Source organism: Pollachius pollachius, assembly GCF_949987615.1.
Source record: "Pollachius pollachius genome assembly, chromosome: 5".
In the NCBI taxonomy this organism is placed as follows: domain Eukaryota; kingdom Metazoa; phylum Chordata; class Actinopteri; order Gadiformes; family Gadidae; genus Pollachius; species Pollachius pollachius.
The window spans coordinates 1,464,826-1,485,745 of record NC_136938.1 but is presented as its reverse complement, the minus strand read 5'-3'; the positions used below and the strand labels follow the sequence as shown (position 1 = coordinate 1,485,745).

At 42.7% G+C, this 20,920-nt stretch overlaps 1 protein-coding gene across 1 annotated transcript; it reads right to left on the bottom strand.

The window, feature by feature from the left end:
• Nucleotides 1-1,756: 1,756 nt before the first annotated feature.
• On the bottom strand, nucleotides 1,757-20,454 carry dnaja2a (DnaJ heat shock protein family (Hsp40) member A2a). Its single transcript, XM_079736068.1, has 9 exons — nucleotides 20,321-20,454; nucleotides 19,253-19,312; nucleotides 10,422-10,651; nucleotides 10,264-10,344; nucleotides 9,981-10,114; nucleotides 9,710-9,906; nucleotides 5,452-5,596; nucleotides 3,434-3,561; nucleotides 1,757-2,980 (listed from the first exon to the last, which is right to left on the bottom strand). Exons 1-9 carry the CDS (start codon nucleotides 20,396-20,398, stop codon nucleotides 2,792-2,794), a joined length of 1,242 nt encoding a protein of 413 aa, XP_079592194.1. The 5' UTR covers nucleotides 20,399-20,454; the 3' UTR covers nucleotides 1,757-2,791.
• Between the last annotated feature and the right edge of the window lie 466 nt (nucleotides 20,455-20,920).

Below are 20,920 nucleotides of genomic sequence, written 5' to 3'. Positions count from 1 at the left end.
TGGAAAAGAAGTTGACAATTATTGCAAAAGGGCTCTTCAAGATGCAGATAAAAACTGCAAAACAATGGACAATTTCTCTAGAAGTGTTACACTGTTAAATAGGCATTAATGCTTTTAGAAATGGATTTGTCTATTTAAGTGAAATCAAAATCATGTTTTTTAACTTATGGCCTTGATGCCCTGGCATGTGGCCTTTGTGCCCTCAAAAAACCTGCCCCGCTGCAGGCCAAGTGGCCTTGCCTCTAAAATCACGAAATTCCAGGCCTGGCAGCTACAAAAAGGCAATAAAATGACATCTGTTCCATCGTGTAATGAAGTCTTCATCTGAATACGTGTCTTTTTTTTTTCTATTTTAGGTACATCATTCTTACTGCTTGAATGAACCGCCTCTGACAGCTTGGGTTGCTGTGGAAAAGGAGGGACTGGTTCAATTTGGCCACTGCACCTGTATGGCCGGGTTAGGCAAAGTGTTCTCACATGTAGGTGCCATTCTGTACACATTGCAGGCAGCTGTCAACAAACTATGCAGCACTAATTGGACTGGCGAGGCCTGTACATGGAATGAGCCCAGTATAGCAGCCAGGAGAAAAGTGTACAGAGGGGAGCAAGATAGTTTTTTCTAATGCCCAGAGCAAGAGAGCAGCAGATGGATTTGGTGACCTTCCCCCTGCTAAAATTCCACCTCCAACTCCTGCTGAACGTACAGCACTGTACAACATGCTACACCTTTCTGAGAAGAGTGAGAAGGAACCAATAAGGAGTGCCATTCTAGCTTTAGTTCCTGGCCATGCACAGAAAGCAATGAATGAAGACTTTATTCCGGACTCAAAGCTACGAGCGTTTTCACAACGTTCGTTACCAACGATGCTTTCGTTGGTAACGGGAAACGGTCACACCGGGAAACGGTGTGAAAGCTGTACGATGCTTGTACGACGCACTTCACGATCCACTTAGGCTGACGATGCTTTCGGAAAACAGGGCCCTGTTCTGTTACTTATGTTGTCCAGGGGTGTTTTTGTTGATTGTGGAGGCTGTTGTCTAAGGTTTATAACCAGTGGCAGGCCTACTTAATGATTTTTTTTGAGGTGCATAACCTGTTGAGGTGAATAAACTATTTCTGACATATGTGTAGGTGGGTTAACTGCATTTATTTGCGTTTAGCCTCCACGATAGCCCTCCGCCTTTTATTTTCGTCTTCATGCGTGTGGCTGCGTAAACTGTGTGCATAGGGCTACTACCACATAGCCTCGACAACAAGAACATATTGTTGTTAAAAATAATGAATAATTAGCCTAATAAAGAAAAATGTGTCGTTTTTGATAGCATTTCTGCTGTTTGACTATGAGGTCACCACTGCGTTAAAATATTTCTCAAACGGCAGTGCCCCCCACGCTGGTGACCCATGCCCCTCCAGTAGATCTGCTCTGGCGCCGACTCTGGCTCCCTAACGGCTCTTCATATTACTAACACCTTTTATAATTCAGCCAAATGTAGCCTGTTCTGACTTATAATTAGTATGTGTAGGCCAATAATCACCTAAATTATTCAATACATCCTTTATACTGAAGTATTCAAAAGTAAAAATATATATTTTCTAATATCAATAAATCGGACTGAATTTAGTTGTACATTATATCTATAACGTAACAGTATATCATAAAGTGCTTTCTGGCTCCTCCAGTGGATCTACGGGTCATCTTTTCAGCGAGCGGTCTCATGTAGATGTTGAAAGTAATAAGTTGAAAAATCTGCAAAATTATGCTTGATATTTGAATTTTTTATTTAACAACTTCAATCTTATTTTTCCATAAGTTTGCAGCTTGAATAAAGTGTGTCCCACTGTTTAAATCCAGCGCAGGAACCAAAGGAGTCTTAACAAGCGAATGGTGTCCAATGTCCTGGGTCATCACATCCTAAAGCAGTGAACGCAGCAGCTGAAAAAGTACTGTTCAGTTCATCATATTATACACAACGTTTGAATTAAAACAATAGAAAGGAAATAACAGGTAAAAACAACCTACCAAGAAAACCAGTAAAAATCAAGCAGATATATAAACAATTTCTAACAATGGCTGGAGAGTGAATGAAACCATGAACCAAGTGAGTTAATGAATCCATGAAACAGTGAGTGAATGAAACCCCGAACCAGTGAGTGTCCAGCATCCTGGTCTTCATCTCACGGCTCAGCGGAGTCACGTTGAACAACAAATGACAACGTGAAAAGCCTTCTAAGACGGCCTGTTTCTCCTCGGGAGGAGGTTGAGGCGGAGGAGCAGGAGGAGGAGTAGTAACGGGAGGAGGAGGAGGAGCGGGGGATATGAGGTCAAGGTGGGGGTCTGGGGGGGCTTCCCGCTGAGGGGGAGGTATGATATGGTATAGGGGTCTAGAGGGTCCAGGAAGTCCAACCCTAGAAATATGCCCACTTGTTCGCTGTATTTTCTACAATATTTGACATTTAGTGGAAGAAAAGAAAACGTCCATTTTGTCACATGAAGGATTTACATGCGTTTGCTGTCACATGTCACATCAGGGCGGGGGGGGGGGGGGGGGGGAATCCAAAGACTCATTTATAAACATATGCAATGTATAAATGACCAGGTTTTACAGTCCACAGATAAATAAACAAACCAAGCCCAGAACACAAACCTCTCTTCACAAATCCCTTAATTTAGACTTTCACTTTCTGATTGCATGGGGAGAACTTCGTCAATCTGTCTGAGGAACCAACATGTTGGCTCCAGGTGGAACTCCTACAGGTTCTCCACAGGGTGTGAGTGTGACGGGGGCCGTCCTACTGGTGGGCACACTGCACCCCGGGGCCGTGGTGGCCCCCCTCCTCGTCAGAGCTGTCGTTGTAGGCCTCTCGCCGCCCGCCCCCCGAGGAGCCCTGGCCCGCGTCGTAGTCCTGCAGGTCCACCTCCTCCGTCTCGCCGCTGATCACCGGCTCCTCAGACCGCGAGGGCAGCAGGTCCTCCAGCTCCTGAGGAGAACACACCTCTGTCAGCTGAAGAGGCCTTCAGGGTCATGTAGCAGGGAACCGTAGCTACCCCTAACCCTACTGAACCTTTACTAATCAAACCCCTCATGTACACAACTACTAAACCTTTACTAATCAAACCCCTCATGTACAGGTCTAATAAACCTTTACCATCAAACCCCTCATTTACAGAGGCTGGAGAGCACTACTAAACCTTTACTAGTCTAACCCCTCATGTACAGAGGACTACTAAACCTCTTACTAAATTCCTCCTGGACATTAATCAACAAATGAATATGGAGGCTTTTCGTTTTTTTTCTGATCTGAACGGCCTCTCCATAACCTCTTAACCTTAACCTCAGCTCCTCTAACCCTAACCTCTAACCCCCAGCGCCTCTTACCCTAACCTCTAACCCTTAACCTCTAACCCTAACCTTCAGCACCCCTAACCCTTACCGTCAGCTTCTCCGGGCTGATCCAGTTGTTGCTGGGGAACTGGACGTCAAACTTGATGTAGAGGTCTCCCTTCTCGAAGGGGTTCCGATACTGGGGCATCCCCTCCCCCCGCACCACCCGCACCGAGCCTGGGGAGATGGAGGCACATTTAACACTGATGGAGTAAAACACCCCCCACTGGTGGTCGGTTGGAGTAAAACACCCAGTGCTTGACAGCGTGGATAAAGTCAAGTACATCTGTCCTTTTCAGTGTTTCCCATACATAGAACAATGTGTGGCGCAGCGCCACAGAGTCAACACTGAGTGGCACAAATTGATTCCGCTTCTTATTTTATTTTCTTTGTGATTTTTAAGCATAAATATCATTCCGTTCATTTATCTCCTCATAGCACTCTTTCTCCCTGACATTATCGTTCACACACGCATAATAGGGATGTAACGGTATGAAAATTTCTCAAACTCAGTCATTTTGACCAAAATTATCCCGGTTTTCGGTATTATCGCAGTATTTTTAAATACCCAAATGCCCATACTTCAGACTTAGTCTCTGGGATGGGAAACGATCGTTGAATTGTCGGAGTCACATAGAATATTGAATAATGAATGTGACTATCGTTATTTCTTACACGGCTCTTCTCAATGCTGAATGTTGAACGCTCCGGTCACTTGCATGGGCCTTCACAACTTCTGGTGGTGAATCATTTTTGCTAAGCATATAATGACCGCTGTCAAGGAAAGTTGATTTTTTTTTTCCTATCGTATCACTCCGCATGAAGTCCGGTAACTTATCAACCCCAGCGTCCTCGGTTGCTAAGCGACGTCAACGTCTTTGGCAGACCATTTCTCTGCTGATAAACACTACGAATGCTGGTAACAAATAAATTGTAAAAAGACACCGTGTGAAGTTATTTTTTTGACGTGTCTAGTTCACCATCATGCAGGCTGTGTTCAGTAAAATAAATAAATAGCTATCTGTTTTCGGCGCATGTAGGCCTAATCTGCCTAAGCCCACGTTGAAATAATTTTGATATTGAATGTTGATGGCGCAGTTGTTGAAATAAACAGATTGATTTCATACAAATCATAAAAGCCTCTCCCTGTGTCATTGTGTGTGCATCGTGCGTTCATGGGGGGGTTCTTGATTGACCGATTTTCGAATATTATTTGAATACTTCTCAGTGAATATTGAGTAGTATTTTTGCCAGAAATTCACATCCCTATTAGAAGGCTGATGGATGTCTTGAGTGCTATCGTCTCCTCCTTCCTCCATGATTCCAACTTCAACTTCATGATTCCAACTTCAAACTTAAAAACATTTTGTTGTTGGCTACACAGTGCGCCTGCACGGCAACTTCAGGAGACTCGGATGAAGTGCTGGGAAGGATTTAAGCACACGGTTTCCACACCGCGGGCGCGGTTATCCACCGAGATAATAATTTTATTTGAAATGAAAACAGCAATTGTTATTAACACATTTTTATCAAGGTTTACCGTTACACCGGTGACCGTTACATCCATAACGCACACGAACACGCACACACAGAGACAAGCGCACGCAGTGGTGCGCGGGTAGGCTACACTTATAAAAAATTGATTAGAACACTCCTCTCAACGCGCCTATTAAAGGGAAACCCAAAGCAGCGGGATATTTGGCACAGAGAAGACGGTCGGCGACCGTTTTACCAAGGTTTAGTATGATATACTGTGCTCAAAAACACCTGCCTGAAATTATTGTTCACTCAGATAAGATAATGTTAGCCCTTATGAATTCAACGTTATTGATATTGAACACCCTGCACCCTAAGTCAGCATAGATAACGTTGGTAACGCAGCAAACGATGTGATTAATATGAAATGCGGTTATAGTTGAGATAGGCTACGGTGTAAGACTGGGTACCCCCAGCCCATTCTGCGGCGATTTGAATTCGCTCTGCAGCTGGGGCTTGAGAACAATACACTGCCCACTATTGCCCTACTTCAAGAGTACAGCGCCCCCTACTGTGTTCTTCAGGACTCACCTGGCTCGATGACTTTGCCCGCTGGGTACTTGACGACAATCTGCCGTGCGTCCAGGTGCTTCAGGGTGAACTGGAAGCCACACAGCGCCTCCACCAGGCCGATCCGGTGAGTCATGTGCAGGTCGTTGGCTTCTCGCTTGTAGGTCTGCAGAGGAAACATCAGAGCACATTAAACCTCCCTCCAGCCATATTACTGCATTCATCATGTGACACCCCTAGACACATTCTGTTAACGACTTAAGGTAGGGCCACAGTGAACGCATTACGCGCCTAACCTGATGCTTGATCATTGTGTCACAAAAATGGTTCAACGCACCTTACGTGCTTACGCAGCTAGATGAGCCCGCCCAAAATGTATTTTCCCCCGCTACTTTTCTTTTGCTCCACAAACATGGCTGAGATCACCACCATCACTGCACTGTATTAGTTGTGGGACTTCGAGGTGAGTAGGAAACCCAAACGCCGCCGTGTTTGGGTGCATGATAGAGCTTACATCGGGCCCAGAAAATCAAGCTCCACCCGGCCCGAACCCGTGCATGTTCTGTCCGAGCCCCGCCCGGCCCGACACATTAACTAATTATGAGCCCGAGCCTGATTTCAACCCGACATTCTTTTTAATACACGTGTAACTTTGTACACATTTGTTACTTAGGCCTACTCTGCTGAATATATATGTAAGGGATAATGTATAGAACTTCGGTCATTATCAGGAAAATAAGCACCGACAGGGCGAACAGGACACCGACGCGCAGCGGAGGTGTCTTGCTTTGCGGCCGGTCGGCTCGGGCAGAGAATCTAAACTCTAGTGCATGAGATCCACCACCTCATCGTTTCAGCACACACTGAAATGATGACTTGGTCGTCCATGTTCTTTCTGCTGCTGTGCGACCTCGGCTCCGTCGCTCTGCCAGTGACATCGGGGTCAAGCTCAACGCTGATTGGCTATCGCGTCGAAGCGTCACGCGTAGGAGCGTAAAAAGTTCAATTTTTTGAACTCCGCGTGTTGGTGCGTAGGTGCGTTATTTAGGTGCGTAAAACGCGTCTTATGCGCCTAACGCTCTGCTTTAGCGTGTGTAACGGATCTACGCGCGAAAACCAATGGTTCCCAATGCAAAAATGCCAATTTTCTACGCCTAACGCGCGTAACGCGTTCAGTGTGGCCGTACCTTTAGTCTATTGGAACCATGGGAAGATAAATTAACCCAAGTAACCAGGTTACACTCGACTGACGCGTTACTTTAATGAATGATCTCAGCTTTATGTTTGGATCGTCTACATTAACCGCTCTGATCAGAACAGTGCAGAGCAGAACAGAACATTTCAGAGCAGAACTGTGAGAACTGTTTTTTTTCTATGAGCAATACCAATTCATAAATTTGGAAGAAAATGTCAGCCACTTGAAGGGGGGGGAGGGGGGTTCAATCCAATCCCATAATTAGCCTAACTGGTAGATGAGAGGCCATGCGAGAGACGTCAAAACACATTTTACTTCTTGTGCATTTTGCCATCCCAAAGTGTCAAACACGTGTATATAAATAAATAAATAAATATACATGAATCACAGCGCTCTTGATACAGACATAAGGCACCTCCTGGATTCATTCCTTTTATTTTATTTATCACTCACAATGACCAGTTGCCACGGAAACTGTTTGGTACACTTGAGCCTGTCAAGAGAAGCTGGGGCCTCCTGTCCCTGCTCTCCTGACAGCAGCAGGTGAGCAAACACAACACTACCCTTACAACACGCCTCTGAACAAACCTATTAAAAAGTAGAGCCCGACCGATAAAGGATTTTTAAGGCTGATACGATACAAATATTTGGTGTTGTAAAAATCTGATATTCCGATATATCGGCCAATATATATTTTAAAAAGAAATTCCAGAAATGCATAACAAAACGTAAACAGATTTCCCTAACATTAGTTATTTGTAGTTATGTATGAGTCCTCTCTAAAATAATAAGGTAGTGCAGTTTAAAAATAAAGTTTATTTTATTGTTTTATTGTAACAGAAAACAACAAAGAACATATTAAATGAGATATATTATGGTGTTTTCTCAACAAGTAAACATAGTATATGAGTTCTAGAAAACATCTTTTTAAGGCTGTTTGCTGAAAATAGCTTTTAGGAGATAAAATCTCACCTACCGCTATTCCCCTCTGTTTCAGTCCCTTCAGAATGTGCTGTTTCTGGTGTCTGTAGCTTTAATGCAAATGAGCTGCTACCCATTGAGCAATGAGCTGTCAGAGTCAACCACAGCATGGAGAAGTGATTGTTGCCGTTTGCGGACTCCTGCAGCACTATATCTATATAATATATAGGTATTTATATAATATTATATCTAATATCACGGCCAAAAGCTATGTGCGGCTTGGATAATATTATGAATCATAAAGACTGCGTCTCACGTCTCAGTGTGGTACTTCCACAACAAGTAAAGACTCGTAGTGGGGGTTATCTCGGCCATGGTTGAGGAGGAAGGGGAAGGGAACTTTTGCCTCTCCATTGCCTACTCCGGGGGCTGAGCTGCCGGTCTGCCGCTGAGCTCCCCCCGCCGGAGCTGTTGAGCTCATGCCGGAGTTGCCGGACAGCTCCCGGAGTACATCCGGCGGGTGTACTCCGGGAGCTGAGCCAGCGGAGAAAGGGTTTGTACTCCCGGAGCTGAGCTGCCGGGCTGCCGCCGAGCTCAACCCGTCCGCTGGTCCACAAAATCTTAGCTGTGCTCTGATTGGAGGGGGGTGGGGACATAGGACCCAATACAACACCCCAAATCCCAGGAAAAGTGTTGTTTGCATAATATGTCCCCTTTAAAGTTCTGATAAATAAAATGTATAAAAATACAAACTTAAGATTTGAAACTCAAAGTCCTTTGAACAAAAACACAATAACCAAAAAGACGATACTGATAGTTTGGAAAATGCATAATATCGGCCGGCCAATAACTCGGTCGGGCTTTATTCAAAAGGTTTCATCTTGAAACTTATAATTTTCTCTGCTTTACTTTTTAGTATGAGCATGGCCCATTTAATATGTGAGCCAAAGAGCTGAATGCAGTGCTGGATTGAGCCTATACTAGCTGGTGAGGCTCTGAACACTGGTCCAGGAGAGCGGACTGGTATTATAATGAGGCAGGGAACATGGGCACAGATCTGGGGTTCAGCATTCGACATAAATGCTCGATATTTAAAAAAAAAAGAAAAGAAGTTCTGATATGGATTTACCTAACAGCCAATCACACAGAAGAAATAAACCTCTACAAACATTTGAGATTGTTGCCTCCCTGCCAAAGGAGTTTGATCACTGATAAGATCTGTGAGTTAGTCACTCATTATTTTATGTAGCATAATTTCTGGTTTTACAATGTTTACATTTTGCACTTACGTAAGCACTACATAGTTCATATTTTATATATTACAGTTCAGTTCATGTGCCAGGAACTTTGTTCACCCACTTTTTTACTTTTTATGTATTGGTTGTGCCTCTACAAGATTTAAGACGTTTTCTGAAGCCCTGCCCAAGGAGTTTAATGTGACAGAAGTCAGAGCCTTTATTTTTATTTACATTATTTTCAATCGGTTACCTTATATTGTTCTGTTGGGGGCAGATAAAACATGTTTGTGAAGTTAAATGTTTATATTTAAATGTGATTAAATGTTCCCTTATCACAAATATGGTAATAAACAAAAGTGTATGGTTTAACTAATGAACACTGGTTTCTTCAGGCTTCAGCAGTATCAAAATTATATATCTTGATTAATGTCGATATCGAAAAAATAATCCTGATAATAATTTTTGCAATATCGCCCAGCCCTAGTTCAGCGCAGGGAATGCGTCTTTACGTCCAAGTCACAACACCCCCGCTACAGGGGAGGAGCTAAACATGGAGGGGGCCGTGGTATCCCCATGGTTAGGAGCCATGGTAACTATTTGATACTTTGTTCGTATCATAGTTGTGATTGAGCGTTATAAAGAGCGATGTATTAAATGAAAGGCTACACAAACCGTGACACACATACACACCCCTCGCCGCCTGAGTCCCTTCACTGTGACGTCAGAGTTTACTAAAATCCCTTCGACATCACGAAGACTACACACCCAGTGGTCCAGGCAGAGAGGGCCATTCCAGACGGAGACATAGGATTGTACTCTATTTTCTCTAAAAGACAGTAGATCCAGTTGGTGATAACATGGATGACCATGTTGAAGATCATATGAAACACGCTGGGGTTAGTTCTAGAAGATGTGCTCCACTGACCTCATGTTCCTTCTCCTGTAGGACCAGGACGATGTCTCCTGGCTCCACGCCCGGGGCCTGGTCTGCCTCCCCTCCGAAGGTGATCTTCTGGCCGTGCTTCATTCCCTTATCCACGTGCACCTCCAGGATCTTCACCTCCTTCACCACCTTCTTGCCCTCACACTTTTTACAGCGGTCTTTCTCGCTGATCACCTCTCCTAGGAACATGAGGGCAGACGGTGAGGCTCTGCTCCTGAGCCTGAGAACTCAGTGTGTCGGTCAGCGCGCCCACCTTCCCCGTTGCAGTCTGTGCACACAGACTGCATCTGTTGGACCATCCCGGGGGCCAGCTGTCTGATCATGATCCTCATCCCACGGCCCCGGCAGGTCCCACACTTCTGCACTGCCCCCGTCTTGCCTCCTTGCCTGCAGCGGCACAAACGTCACAACATGTGAGGAGAAGGTGCAGGTAGCCAGCGTGCTGTGATGCCACCTCAGTTTACTGCTGGATACACAGACCGCCACAGGAAGCTGCCGCTGGCAGGAAGAGGAAACCAAGCTCCTTCCAGACTCACCCGTTACAAGTGCTGCAGAGGACGTTCTTGCTAAGTTGTAGTTTAGTAGTTTTCCCGTTGTAAAGGTCTTCCAGGGTGACCCTGTGAAAAGAGAGCAGCATGTTGACTATTACTAGTACTGGTAAACCAGCGTTGTGGAGAGATGTCCCGGGCCTTACTTGAGGGGGTGCACCATGTCCTCCCCTCTCCTCCGGCCCCCGTTGCGGGAGCGACCCCCCTGACCCCCCATGAAGCCGAAGAGGCCGCCACCGAAGATGTGGGAGAAGATGTCGTCCATGCCGGCCCCGCCCCCACCGCCCTCCCGCAGGCCTTGCTCGCCGTAGCGGTCGTACAGCTCCTTTTTCTCAGGGTTGGTGAGCACCTCGTAGGCGAAGCTGATCTCTTTGAACTGGAAGAGACCAGGGGATTTAGTACAACTCATTCTGAATACGGAAACAACCAACCCAGACTACTATGCGTGAAGGGGCTTAGTTTAACTACGGTGTTAAGGGTTAGTTTAACCACTGTGTTAAGGGTTAGTTTAACCACTGTGTTAAAGGGTTAGTTTAACTACTGATTTATAGGGTTAGTTTAACTACTGATTTATAGGGTTAGTTTAACTACTGATTTATAGGGTTAGTATGACTACTGTTTTATAGGGTTAGTTTATCAGGAGACCAGCTGGGTTCCGGACTGGACCTAGCCTGTTCTTCAGCCCTAGTGTAAATAAAATAAAAGCTCAACTCAAAAGCACAGTTTTCGATCCAATTGACTCTTGGCTAAGGCGCTTCCTAGAACGACCTTTGAGCTATGACCAATTCTAGAAACAGGAGGCATATCCAGAGAAGATGGAATCTGGTACCTGATGCTTTGGACCATCTTAATGCCCTTCATCCACAATAATTCTGAAATTCAGAACTATTATTCTGGAAATGTGTGTATCTCGCTGGAATATCTCAAAGACATCAATTAAAACGCAATACTGACAGGCCGGGTGCTTCACAGGCTTAGCAACCGTAACCACAGGGGTCGGGACTTAGCAAAGATTCTCCTCGTCACTACACTGAAGTTGCAGGCGGTTACTGGATAACAGGACCTTTCTTGATCAGTAAATACCAGTGCAACTAGAGCCCGACTGATAAAGGATTTTTAAGGCCGATACAGATACAAAGAAATGGTGATTAAAAAATCTGATATGTTAAAAAATAACTTCCAGAAACGCGTAACAAAACAAACAGATTTCCCTAGCATTGGTTATTTGTAGTTATTTATGAGTCCTCACTATAATAATAAGGTAATGGAGTTTAAAAATAAACTTTATTTTATTATTGTCACAATAGAAAAGTGCGGAACCCGTAAAGGGACATGGTGTAAAACATTTTTTTTTAACGTTTCTCGTGAGCACGAGAAAGTATCTGGTGCTCACGAGAATTAGGCCTATCTCGTACGCATATCACTGGCTCTGTGCACACACACACATCGGCGTGTGTGTGTGTCGTCAGCGAGTGAGTGGACGAGAGAGGAGAGCGAGCTTATAAACGTGTTGTCTGATTACAGTTTAGTTCATTTTTCACAATTTACCAGCTGTCGTTTTGAAGAATAATCACTGCACTAGGGCTGAACGATTTGGGTAAATAATCGAATTACGATTATTTTGACCAATATTGCGAATTAATGCACGATTTTTATAATTTATTAAGTTCTTTATGTTGTGTATTATTCACTAAAAAATAAATAAATCATTCTTTAGTATGACCAACACAACATTGGAAGCAGTCAACATAAAAACTGCTCTTTCCTTTAGGCCAGGCCGATGTGTTGAGATTCATTTATATTATAAACTTCTTTATTTAACTATTGAATTGTAAAATGAATGAATCGTACTGATTTCCAGTCAGTAACGGTAACAAATCACTTTTTTCTTTTTATCGCGGCCTTTGCGATTTGCATACCGCATTCTATTACATCACGATTTCGATTTGAATTTGATTAATCGTTCAGCCCTACACCGCACCGGTCGTTTCAATGGGAATCGCGGTGGTCTATAATTTCAACATAAAGTGTACATATTTATAATTCGAAATCCGTCCCAGCCTTTATACCACAGATACTCTAGGGTCTATAGCATATAACTGCGTTGTCTGATTACAGTTTAATTCATTTTTCACAATTCACCAGCTCTCGTTTTGAAGAATAATCACCGCGCCATTTCAATGGGAAACGCAACGGTCTATACCAGGGGTCAGCAACCTTTTCAACATGCAGTGCCAGTTTGACATTTTCTCGTTAATGAGTGTGCCTTAAGCAACAATATATAAACAATTAAGCTGAATTATGACACAGCGACCAAAAACTTTTCCAGAAGACCTGGAATTGTACTATTTCCATATAGTCCACAATCATGCATCAACATTTTAAATGTTTTGTTATATGTTATATTTGCAACATGGGCTTACAAATTATAATTACATATGTCCCATCTTAAAACACCATTTTCAGAAACTCATTCAAAAACATATTTGCACTTTGGGAAATGTAAAAAAAACTAGAATATATGAGAATGTTGGAACCATCCACATCAATATCTTTAACACCTGTACAGCTTTGCAAAACCATGTGAAGGCGATGCATACAGGCCACTTGCAACAATATTAATTACAACATAGGTTTAAAAACTATTAATTGATCCCATTTCAGAACACTGCTTTCTGTAACTAATTTAAACATATGAACTGGGAGGAAATGCCCGAAACAGAATAAAGTGCAAAAAAGAATCGGTAGTAATGATTATGCTGCCGCATTCTGCTGTGAATTTTTTTTTTTTCAAGTGTGCCAAAGATTATGCTGCCCCGTGCCAGTGGTGGCATGCGTGCCTAGGGTTGCCGACCCCTGGTCTATACATTCAACATAAAGTGTACATATGCTTGGTCCCCTATTGTTTCTGTAAGGTTTTTTTTTTTTCCTCAAATTCTGTAAAAGTCATACTGCAGCCTATACCGTATTCCAATTCTTCAGCCTAATCCAATTCTTGAAATTTTCAGGTATGGTTACCAATAACCCCAACTATCCATAAACCCAAATTTGTGGTACTGCACCCAAAGGTGGCACTATTGTAAAGAATTATTTCTCCTCACCATATTGACCTGGACTCAAAATTCTTTCATAATATTAATCTCTAGAATAAGATGCATCTATAAAACCCCAGGTCTTATGCCCTAAAAATGTTTACTTTTCCCACAATTTCATATTAAAGCCAAACATGATAAAAAGATTCACAGGCTACAAAAATAATCAAAAATTCACCAAAATCGCCACATGAAATCTTTAGACCAAGCCTCACAAAAATCATCAAACAGAATTTGTTTTATTTAGTTCCATTTGAGAAATATTGGCCAATAAATTTGGAGCAGTAAGCTAGGGCTGCAACAACGAATCAATTACTAAAAGCGTTGGCAACGAATTTGGTCATCGATTTGTTTAGTCGCACGATTAATATGTCACTCATAAGCGCGGCACTGTTTACAGCCAGCCACCGACAGGTTGGTTCATGATTCATGCACGCTCAGCAAGCTTTAGTGTGAGCGACCACAGCTTGTATTTTGGTCATATGTTAACACTGGACTGTAGGCCTATATAAAAGTGTTGTACCATCACTGTCTTTGGGTTATTATCTCAGTATCCGTCGAGTCCAACCAAAAACTGTCAGCTGCTGCTGCTGCTGCAGACAGTGTGCAGCGTGCTGGGAGTCCGCACCGCGTGCATCAACAGTCATTCAAAGCAGCGGTAGTAATCACACAACCAGACGGTGTAGAAAGTCCCGTCAGTTAAAAATAGTAATCCAGTTTTCAAATCCATGTTAAAATCGACAGGATATAGAGCTAGTTAGCTTAAAAAAAAGTCGCAAACAATGTCAAATGTGATGTGTTCAGGTCGGCTCTGTAATACGATTGATGTGTCCCAATGCAACACACAAAAAAAGAAATTTGGGATTTTGGCGAAAACTTGTTTTCTCAGCAATATAAAATGGATAGTAAAGATGGAATTATGACCTGTTTAACGTCCTGTCTTGAGCTATGATCATCTTATCAGCAATTAAATCAATAATACAAGTTCTATTTCAACAAAATAGAAAAGTATCAATAGTGGTATCAATAAAGACTTGGATCGTTAAGGAGTCTCGAAAATGGTATCAATATTAATAAAAAATTAACGAACTCCTGTCAGCTGAGAGAAATTAAGATGATTACATTTATTTTTAACCGTTAGTATTTACCAGTTAAAGATCTTATCGATTAACCATGGACATCCCTTGTATACTGTATAAATGTATATCATACATTGTATGTTTTTTTTGTATTATCCCAGTAATGTTTTTTTATTGTATCATTTAATATTACTTTTAATAGTTCCAGGACGTTGGAGCAATAACCTGGTGATTTTACACTTCAGTGAATTTGAAGTAATGTTCAGTTTTTGAATAAAGATGAGGCAATAACAAATGTTTCTTTTTTTATCCGATTCATCGATAAATCGAAAATAATCGTTAGTTGCAGCCCTACAGTAAGCCCATTTTTCTTATATGACCATTTTGTTATTGTATAAAAAAAAATATTATTACTATTATAATTAGGTGGATACCAATACCCCCCACTACCCATAAACCCAAATTGTGGTACTGCACCCAAAGGTGGCACTATTTAAAAAAATTATGAACTAGCCTTATTTCTCCTTACCAGATTGACCTGGACTCAAAATTCTTTCATCATATTAATCTCTAAAATCAGATGCATCTTTTTCACCTTGGTCTTCCGCTCTAAAAATGTTTACTTTTCCCACAATTTCATAGTCCACACATCCACAGTCTCAACCCATTTTGCCTATATGACTATTTTGTTATTATATAACTACCATACGGCTATCATTAGGTGGATACCATTAACAGTGCACATTTTCAGATCTGTACTCTTTTAAGAAAGCCCTTAATTCTCTTGTGAAATATGTGCTTGGAGTTTTTTTGATGTGTGCTTATTAATAGACATTTTCACCATGTGAATGAGGCTTCATGCAGTTCAGGAATCCTGATTACAGCATTATGAACAAGCTGAACATGACATTCGGTCATTGCCACTCATTTAAGAAACAACACTGAACAGCACCTGAAATTCATCAGGCAATCAACATTCCGGCTCATTAGTTTCCAAGAATCTGACTGACAAGACACAGTATGGCATTAAGGGGAACTTCGTCGTTAACCATTTTTCCTTCATAATTAACTGTCATATTTATAGCTTATTTATGACATTCGGCCATTGCGCTGCAGCTCACCTGAAAGCCGAGGCACAGTAGTGCATTAAGTGAAACATATTTCCTTCATAAACATATGTCATATTTATATATCTTCCATTAGTGTGTTCTAGACTTTTAATTTTGCTCGGACCTAGTTAATCACCACTTGTGGTTATATTTATAATTTTGAATTCGGCGCAGCCTTTATACCACAGATACTATAGGGCATAGGTTCTCAAAGTGCGGCCCGCGGGCCAATGGCAGCCCACAGAAACATTCCTGGCAGCCCGCAATGACATACGTAAGTAAAAAAAAATAGAAAAAAAATATATAAAGAGAAAAGTCGACTCTCTCTAGCTTTCAATTAAATCCTGTTACATTTGTTAGTTTTAATCCGACTGTTCATTACTTTGAAAGGATGAACCTCAGTTTCAATGATTTAGACCTCACTTGACCCCACTCCCAGAGGTCCACGGTGCAATATTCTTTTTCACCACTAGGATGCTGACGGCGTTTCCCGCCTGATTTCTTTTTCTTTGGCGGCCCTCAGTCAAATTTTGGGTTCCTAAATTGGCCGTCAGCTGTCCAAACTTTGAGAACCCCTGCTATAGGGTATATAGCATATAACTGCGTTTTCTGATCACAATTGAATGTAAAAGAAAGCTGACAACATCGCAAACTAACACCGCAACTGCAAATTAAGGAGATAACCATGGAAACCGGTCAAACAAATTTTATTTTTGCGATCATTCTGCGCACCCATCTGCCGTGTTGATAAACAAATAATCCCCCTATACACATAGCCAAATCCCACTCCCCCTCCTTCTCGCTCTGCAGGCACACAAACAGCAACTAGAGGATATACATCGGTTGTGGATATTGGACCAATTTTTTCTCACCAGACCGATGCCGATATGTTAAAAAATGACAAACATCGGCCGACACCGATATTAATGTCGATATATCGAACATCCCTAATTGTTTGAGACCGGCCCCCGCCCGCACCCACAAAGTTCAGCACCAGATCCACCCCGTCACCCGTGATAATATCAAAATGAAATCCGCACCCGCCTGGACCCGTTAATATTTGGCCCGTTAGCCAATCTGTGCCCGCGATAAATCACACACAAGCTAAAATCAATCAAATATATGTGCTTTATTTTTAACTTGCACTATTGCAGCGCGTATACCCTCTTGCGCTCTGCCTCCAACTATGAGATGGTTAGTGTTACACCTTTCCTACTGTCGACTCCCAGACCGTAGTCGAGGAGCACAGGGGAGACGTTCCCTCCAGTGCCGATGCTCTCTCGGGGGCAACACCCTTCACTTTGACCGGCAGTGGGTTTGCTTATAGGTCGGAATATGGTCGGAATTTAGCGGCCACTGATTCTTTACAGGCTGGGTACTTTATTCTTCCATTATTCTACAGACCTGCAAACTGCTCAGAGTAAAGAAGGTGACACTGTCGGGGGAATCATCGGTCCAAGGACTGATTGGTGTTTCGAGATATAAGGCTACTCGAATTCTGAGCTACCCTGGACGGGATTTAGCGTGAATATTCATTACAGAGGTTGTAGCACACAATACAATGGAAAGATTTCAAATGACAGATTTGGATGCAAAGTGTAGCCCTTTATTATACAGAAATTTGCTGTTGGCGTATTAGCCTAGGACAACACCCTTACCAGATTATTTATCTAAATAGCCCTATGTTGTTAGAATTTACTAACTTTATGCAAGGTCTACGTTCGTGCAGTACTCGGTGTTGACTTTGTCCTAAAAATACAAAATTGTAAATTATATCACATCAAAAAAGCGGTAGCCTACGTTAGTTAAATAAAGCAAACAAATAGCTGTTGTTTTTGCTCCAAAAAGCTTGACTTACCTCGAATTTAACACAAAATAGTTCTTTCAAATTAGGGCTGTACGGTATGGACTAAAATGTATATCACGGTATGATTTGAGGCATAGACGGTAACGGGATTATATCACGGTATGTTAATTTTATCTTCTAACTTCAAAATAAATGCCTCTGAAGGGGTAAAATACTGGTAAGGCAGCAAAACTGCATAAAAAATTAAAATCTTTTCTCAAGTTACTTCCATCTCTGAAAAACACTAATGTTTAATAGTATGGATTTCTTTCTCCACTTGCGGCGTTTGTTATCTCATTCCACCGCTGGCATTTTGTCGTAAGGACTGGCCTTCAAAATGCGTGCGGAAGCAATGTCTGATTGCAGAGACAGCTTCACGCTACCAGCGTCTGTCTCGTACGGTGTGGAATGAGAGCTCATGAAGGGACTATTGCGCAAGCACGAAGGAGCGCTTGCTGCGCGCCTGCGTGCTTTCGCAATAGCATACTGCCTGAGAAGGCAGTATCGCTGTCAAATCTGTCTCTGGGAAAAGTAACGTGGCGCCGAATTGAAAAAGGAACTGTTTCGTTACGATATTTTCAGTAGTTGCGCGTAACTTAACTTTTATATGAAAAAGTATTTAGGCTACTGTATAACCGCGTTACTTTTTACACACAACACTGTCTACCGGTCACACGGTAACGTCAAAATCCATACCGTGGCGCAAATTCACACTGGTGTACTTTCTATACCGTTTATACCGTAGGCCTACACCCCTACTTCAAATTTACGTTAAGAGTTTCCATCAGACTCGCGCGGGAGCGAGGCGTCTCATCCAAAGGCGAGCTCAGTTGGCGCTGTGTGCTTTAAGATTCTGAAGCAAGTGCTGAGATTCCGATTAGCCCAGAGAAATGTCAATTATAACAATTATCCAATAATGTTTCATATGAAGGACAGCCTTCACTGCACACTGCATCCCCCCCCCACAAAAATGACCCAATTGACCAAGAAAACGGCGATTGTCGCCGAAAAGCGACAAGTTTGCAGGTGTGATTCTATTATCACAACCGGACTCGTTCATTACTTCACTAAACTGACCCGCACTCTAGTGTGATTAGCTGGTACAAGCCGTTTGGCACAGGGAAGGAATGATTTTCATAGTGATATCCCAAAGGGCGTGAGCACCCAGATATATTAAGGATAGATGAGCAACGTTTGCTACAGTCCACTTGGTAGGCTGGTAAACTGATCTATCCATCGTACATCTAGGTGGACACACTAACTTGTGACATCACTATTACTACCCAAACGGCTTGTACCAGCTAATCACACCCACACCTGGTGGCATTACATGAGCCCTTTAAAGTCAACGAGCCCAACTGTCACGTAACGGAGAGAAACAATCAATGCAAAAGGATGAAACCATATTAGTAAATATGAGATGAGGGTAATTTTAAAAAGTCAGTGGTATTCTGACCATACTAAACTGCTGACCATCATTACAGCTGATCATTATTATTTTTTCTCTACTTCAAATAAACCTTCTGAAAATACTCAAAACATATACAGGTCTATCACTAAAGTATTGATATATCCATTTCCTTTTTAGGTCTTAACCTCACAATCCCCTGTGAAGGAAAATCCATGCCTAACTTGTTGAAAATCCATGCCTTGTTGAAAAACGAATTTAAATTCCAGTTTAAATAAATCCACAAGGTTAGCTACCAACAGCTAGGGTTAGATACCGGTTAAACAAAGGGCGAGTGCACATACATCAATCACATCATAGCGACAAAGATGAGATAGATAATGTGGAAGATTATTATATACACTTATAAATAATATATATATATATATATACATTAGTGTTACCTTATCGCCAGCATTGGGGTTCTTGTCTGGGTGGTATTCTTTTGCCAATTTCCGATAAGCCTGGAATGCACCAAACAAGAAGGAAGCACCAAAAGTTAGCAAATCGGCTGGAGTTAAACCAACATATATGTGAGGTCAGAACCGGACCCTGGTAATGAGTGGAATTTAAAGCAACATGTATATCAGGTTGGAACCGGGCCGTGGTAATGAGTGGAGTTTAAAGCAACATGTATATCAGGTTAGAACCGGACCTTGGTAATAATGAGTTGGTTGGTAATGAGTGCTTCGTCTACAGCCATGCCGTAATCTTACCACCCCACAATCAACACATTGTTTAATGTTATTAAAGCCCTCAGGCGTTGTGTGAAGCTATGCAATACAGGCTGTAACTGATATCATATAAGACAGACTGTCTGTGACATCATATAAGACAGGCTGTCTGTGACATCATATAAGACAGGCCGTCTGTGACATCATATAAGACAGGCCGTCTGTGACATCATATAAGACAGGCCGTCTGTGACATCATGTAAGACAGGCTGTGTGTGACATCATGTAAGACAGGCTGTGTGTGACATCATGTAAGACAGGCTGTGTGTGACATCATGTAAGACAGGCTGTGTGTGACATCATATAAGACAGGCTGTGTGTGACATCATGTAAGATAGGCTGTCTGTGACATCATGTTAGACAGCGTGTTAAGTGTTCCCTCAACCCGGGAGCCTTGGCTGCGTGAGCTAACTGAATGAGCTAACTTAAGGTGACTTGTGTAGCTCATCAATATATATATATATATATATATATAGATATATATCTCAATTAAGACAAAAGGTATCAACTCATTTCAGCTGCCCTTGTTTTCTTGAGCGATAGAAGGACAAACCCCGACACTATCGTGATGATGATTTAAAACAGTAGGCCAGCTAGCCCACGTCGTGGCTAACGTTAGCCGCTAACTTTAGCGGCTAACGCTAGCTAGGTACGCATAGCAACGCACTTCCTGGTTGCCACCGAAACATAACCCAGATGAGTTGAGTTAATCTGATTTTTGGACGCTTGGTGATTTACCTTCTTCAGCTCGTTCTCGGTGGCCGTCGGGGTGACGCCGAGGATGTCATACAGTTTGGTATCCACCACATTCGCCATCGTTTGACTCGAGATGGACGTTCAGCAGGGAGGCGGAGGTGAAAGAAAAGAGCCGGTGGAAAATCTCTTCTTCTTAACGCTGTCGGCTTCCGTCGTATCACAGCACTGGGCGCTCGGTGCTGCCCCCAGCGGTACAGGTTAGCGGTACGTCGCTCGGGGCTGCAGCCAGCGGTACAGGTTGGCGGTGTGTCGCTCGGGGCTTGGTTGGGGGGGGTAAATGCGCGTGCATGTGTCGAACAGCGCGTGACACCTCATCATCCTAAAGCCGGCCACACACCGGCGCCTGAAGCGGCGCGCGCAGCAACGTTGTGATCCAAATAATGTGATAATCACATAATCAATAACAATCACCGCAAAGTAAACAATGAATCATCATAATAACCTTCTTCATTGTCATCATCGTCATCATAATCCTCATCATCATCGCAATCATCATTATAGATGACTTTTGGATTTGACTGTAGAAACTTTGGTCGTGTTTAATGCAGTGCTTCACGCAGCTTCAACGCAGCAACAGTGTAA

Coding starts and splice junctions, on each gene's coding strand:
- dnaja2a (XM_079736068.1), bottom strand. CDS start 20,398: ATGGCGAATGTGGTGGATACCAAACTGTATGACATCCTCGGCGTCACC. Junction 9,907..9,980: donor CACAGACTGCAACGGGGAAG/GTGGGCGCGCTG, acceptor TCATGTTCCTAG/GAGAGGTGATCAGCGAGAAA. Junction 5,597..9,709: donor TACAGGAGAAGGAACATGAG/GTCAGTGGAGCA, acceptor TTTCCTCTGCAG/ACCTACAAGCGAGAAGCCAA.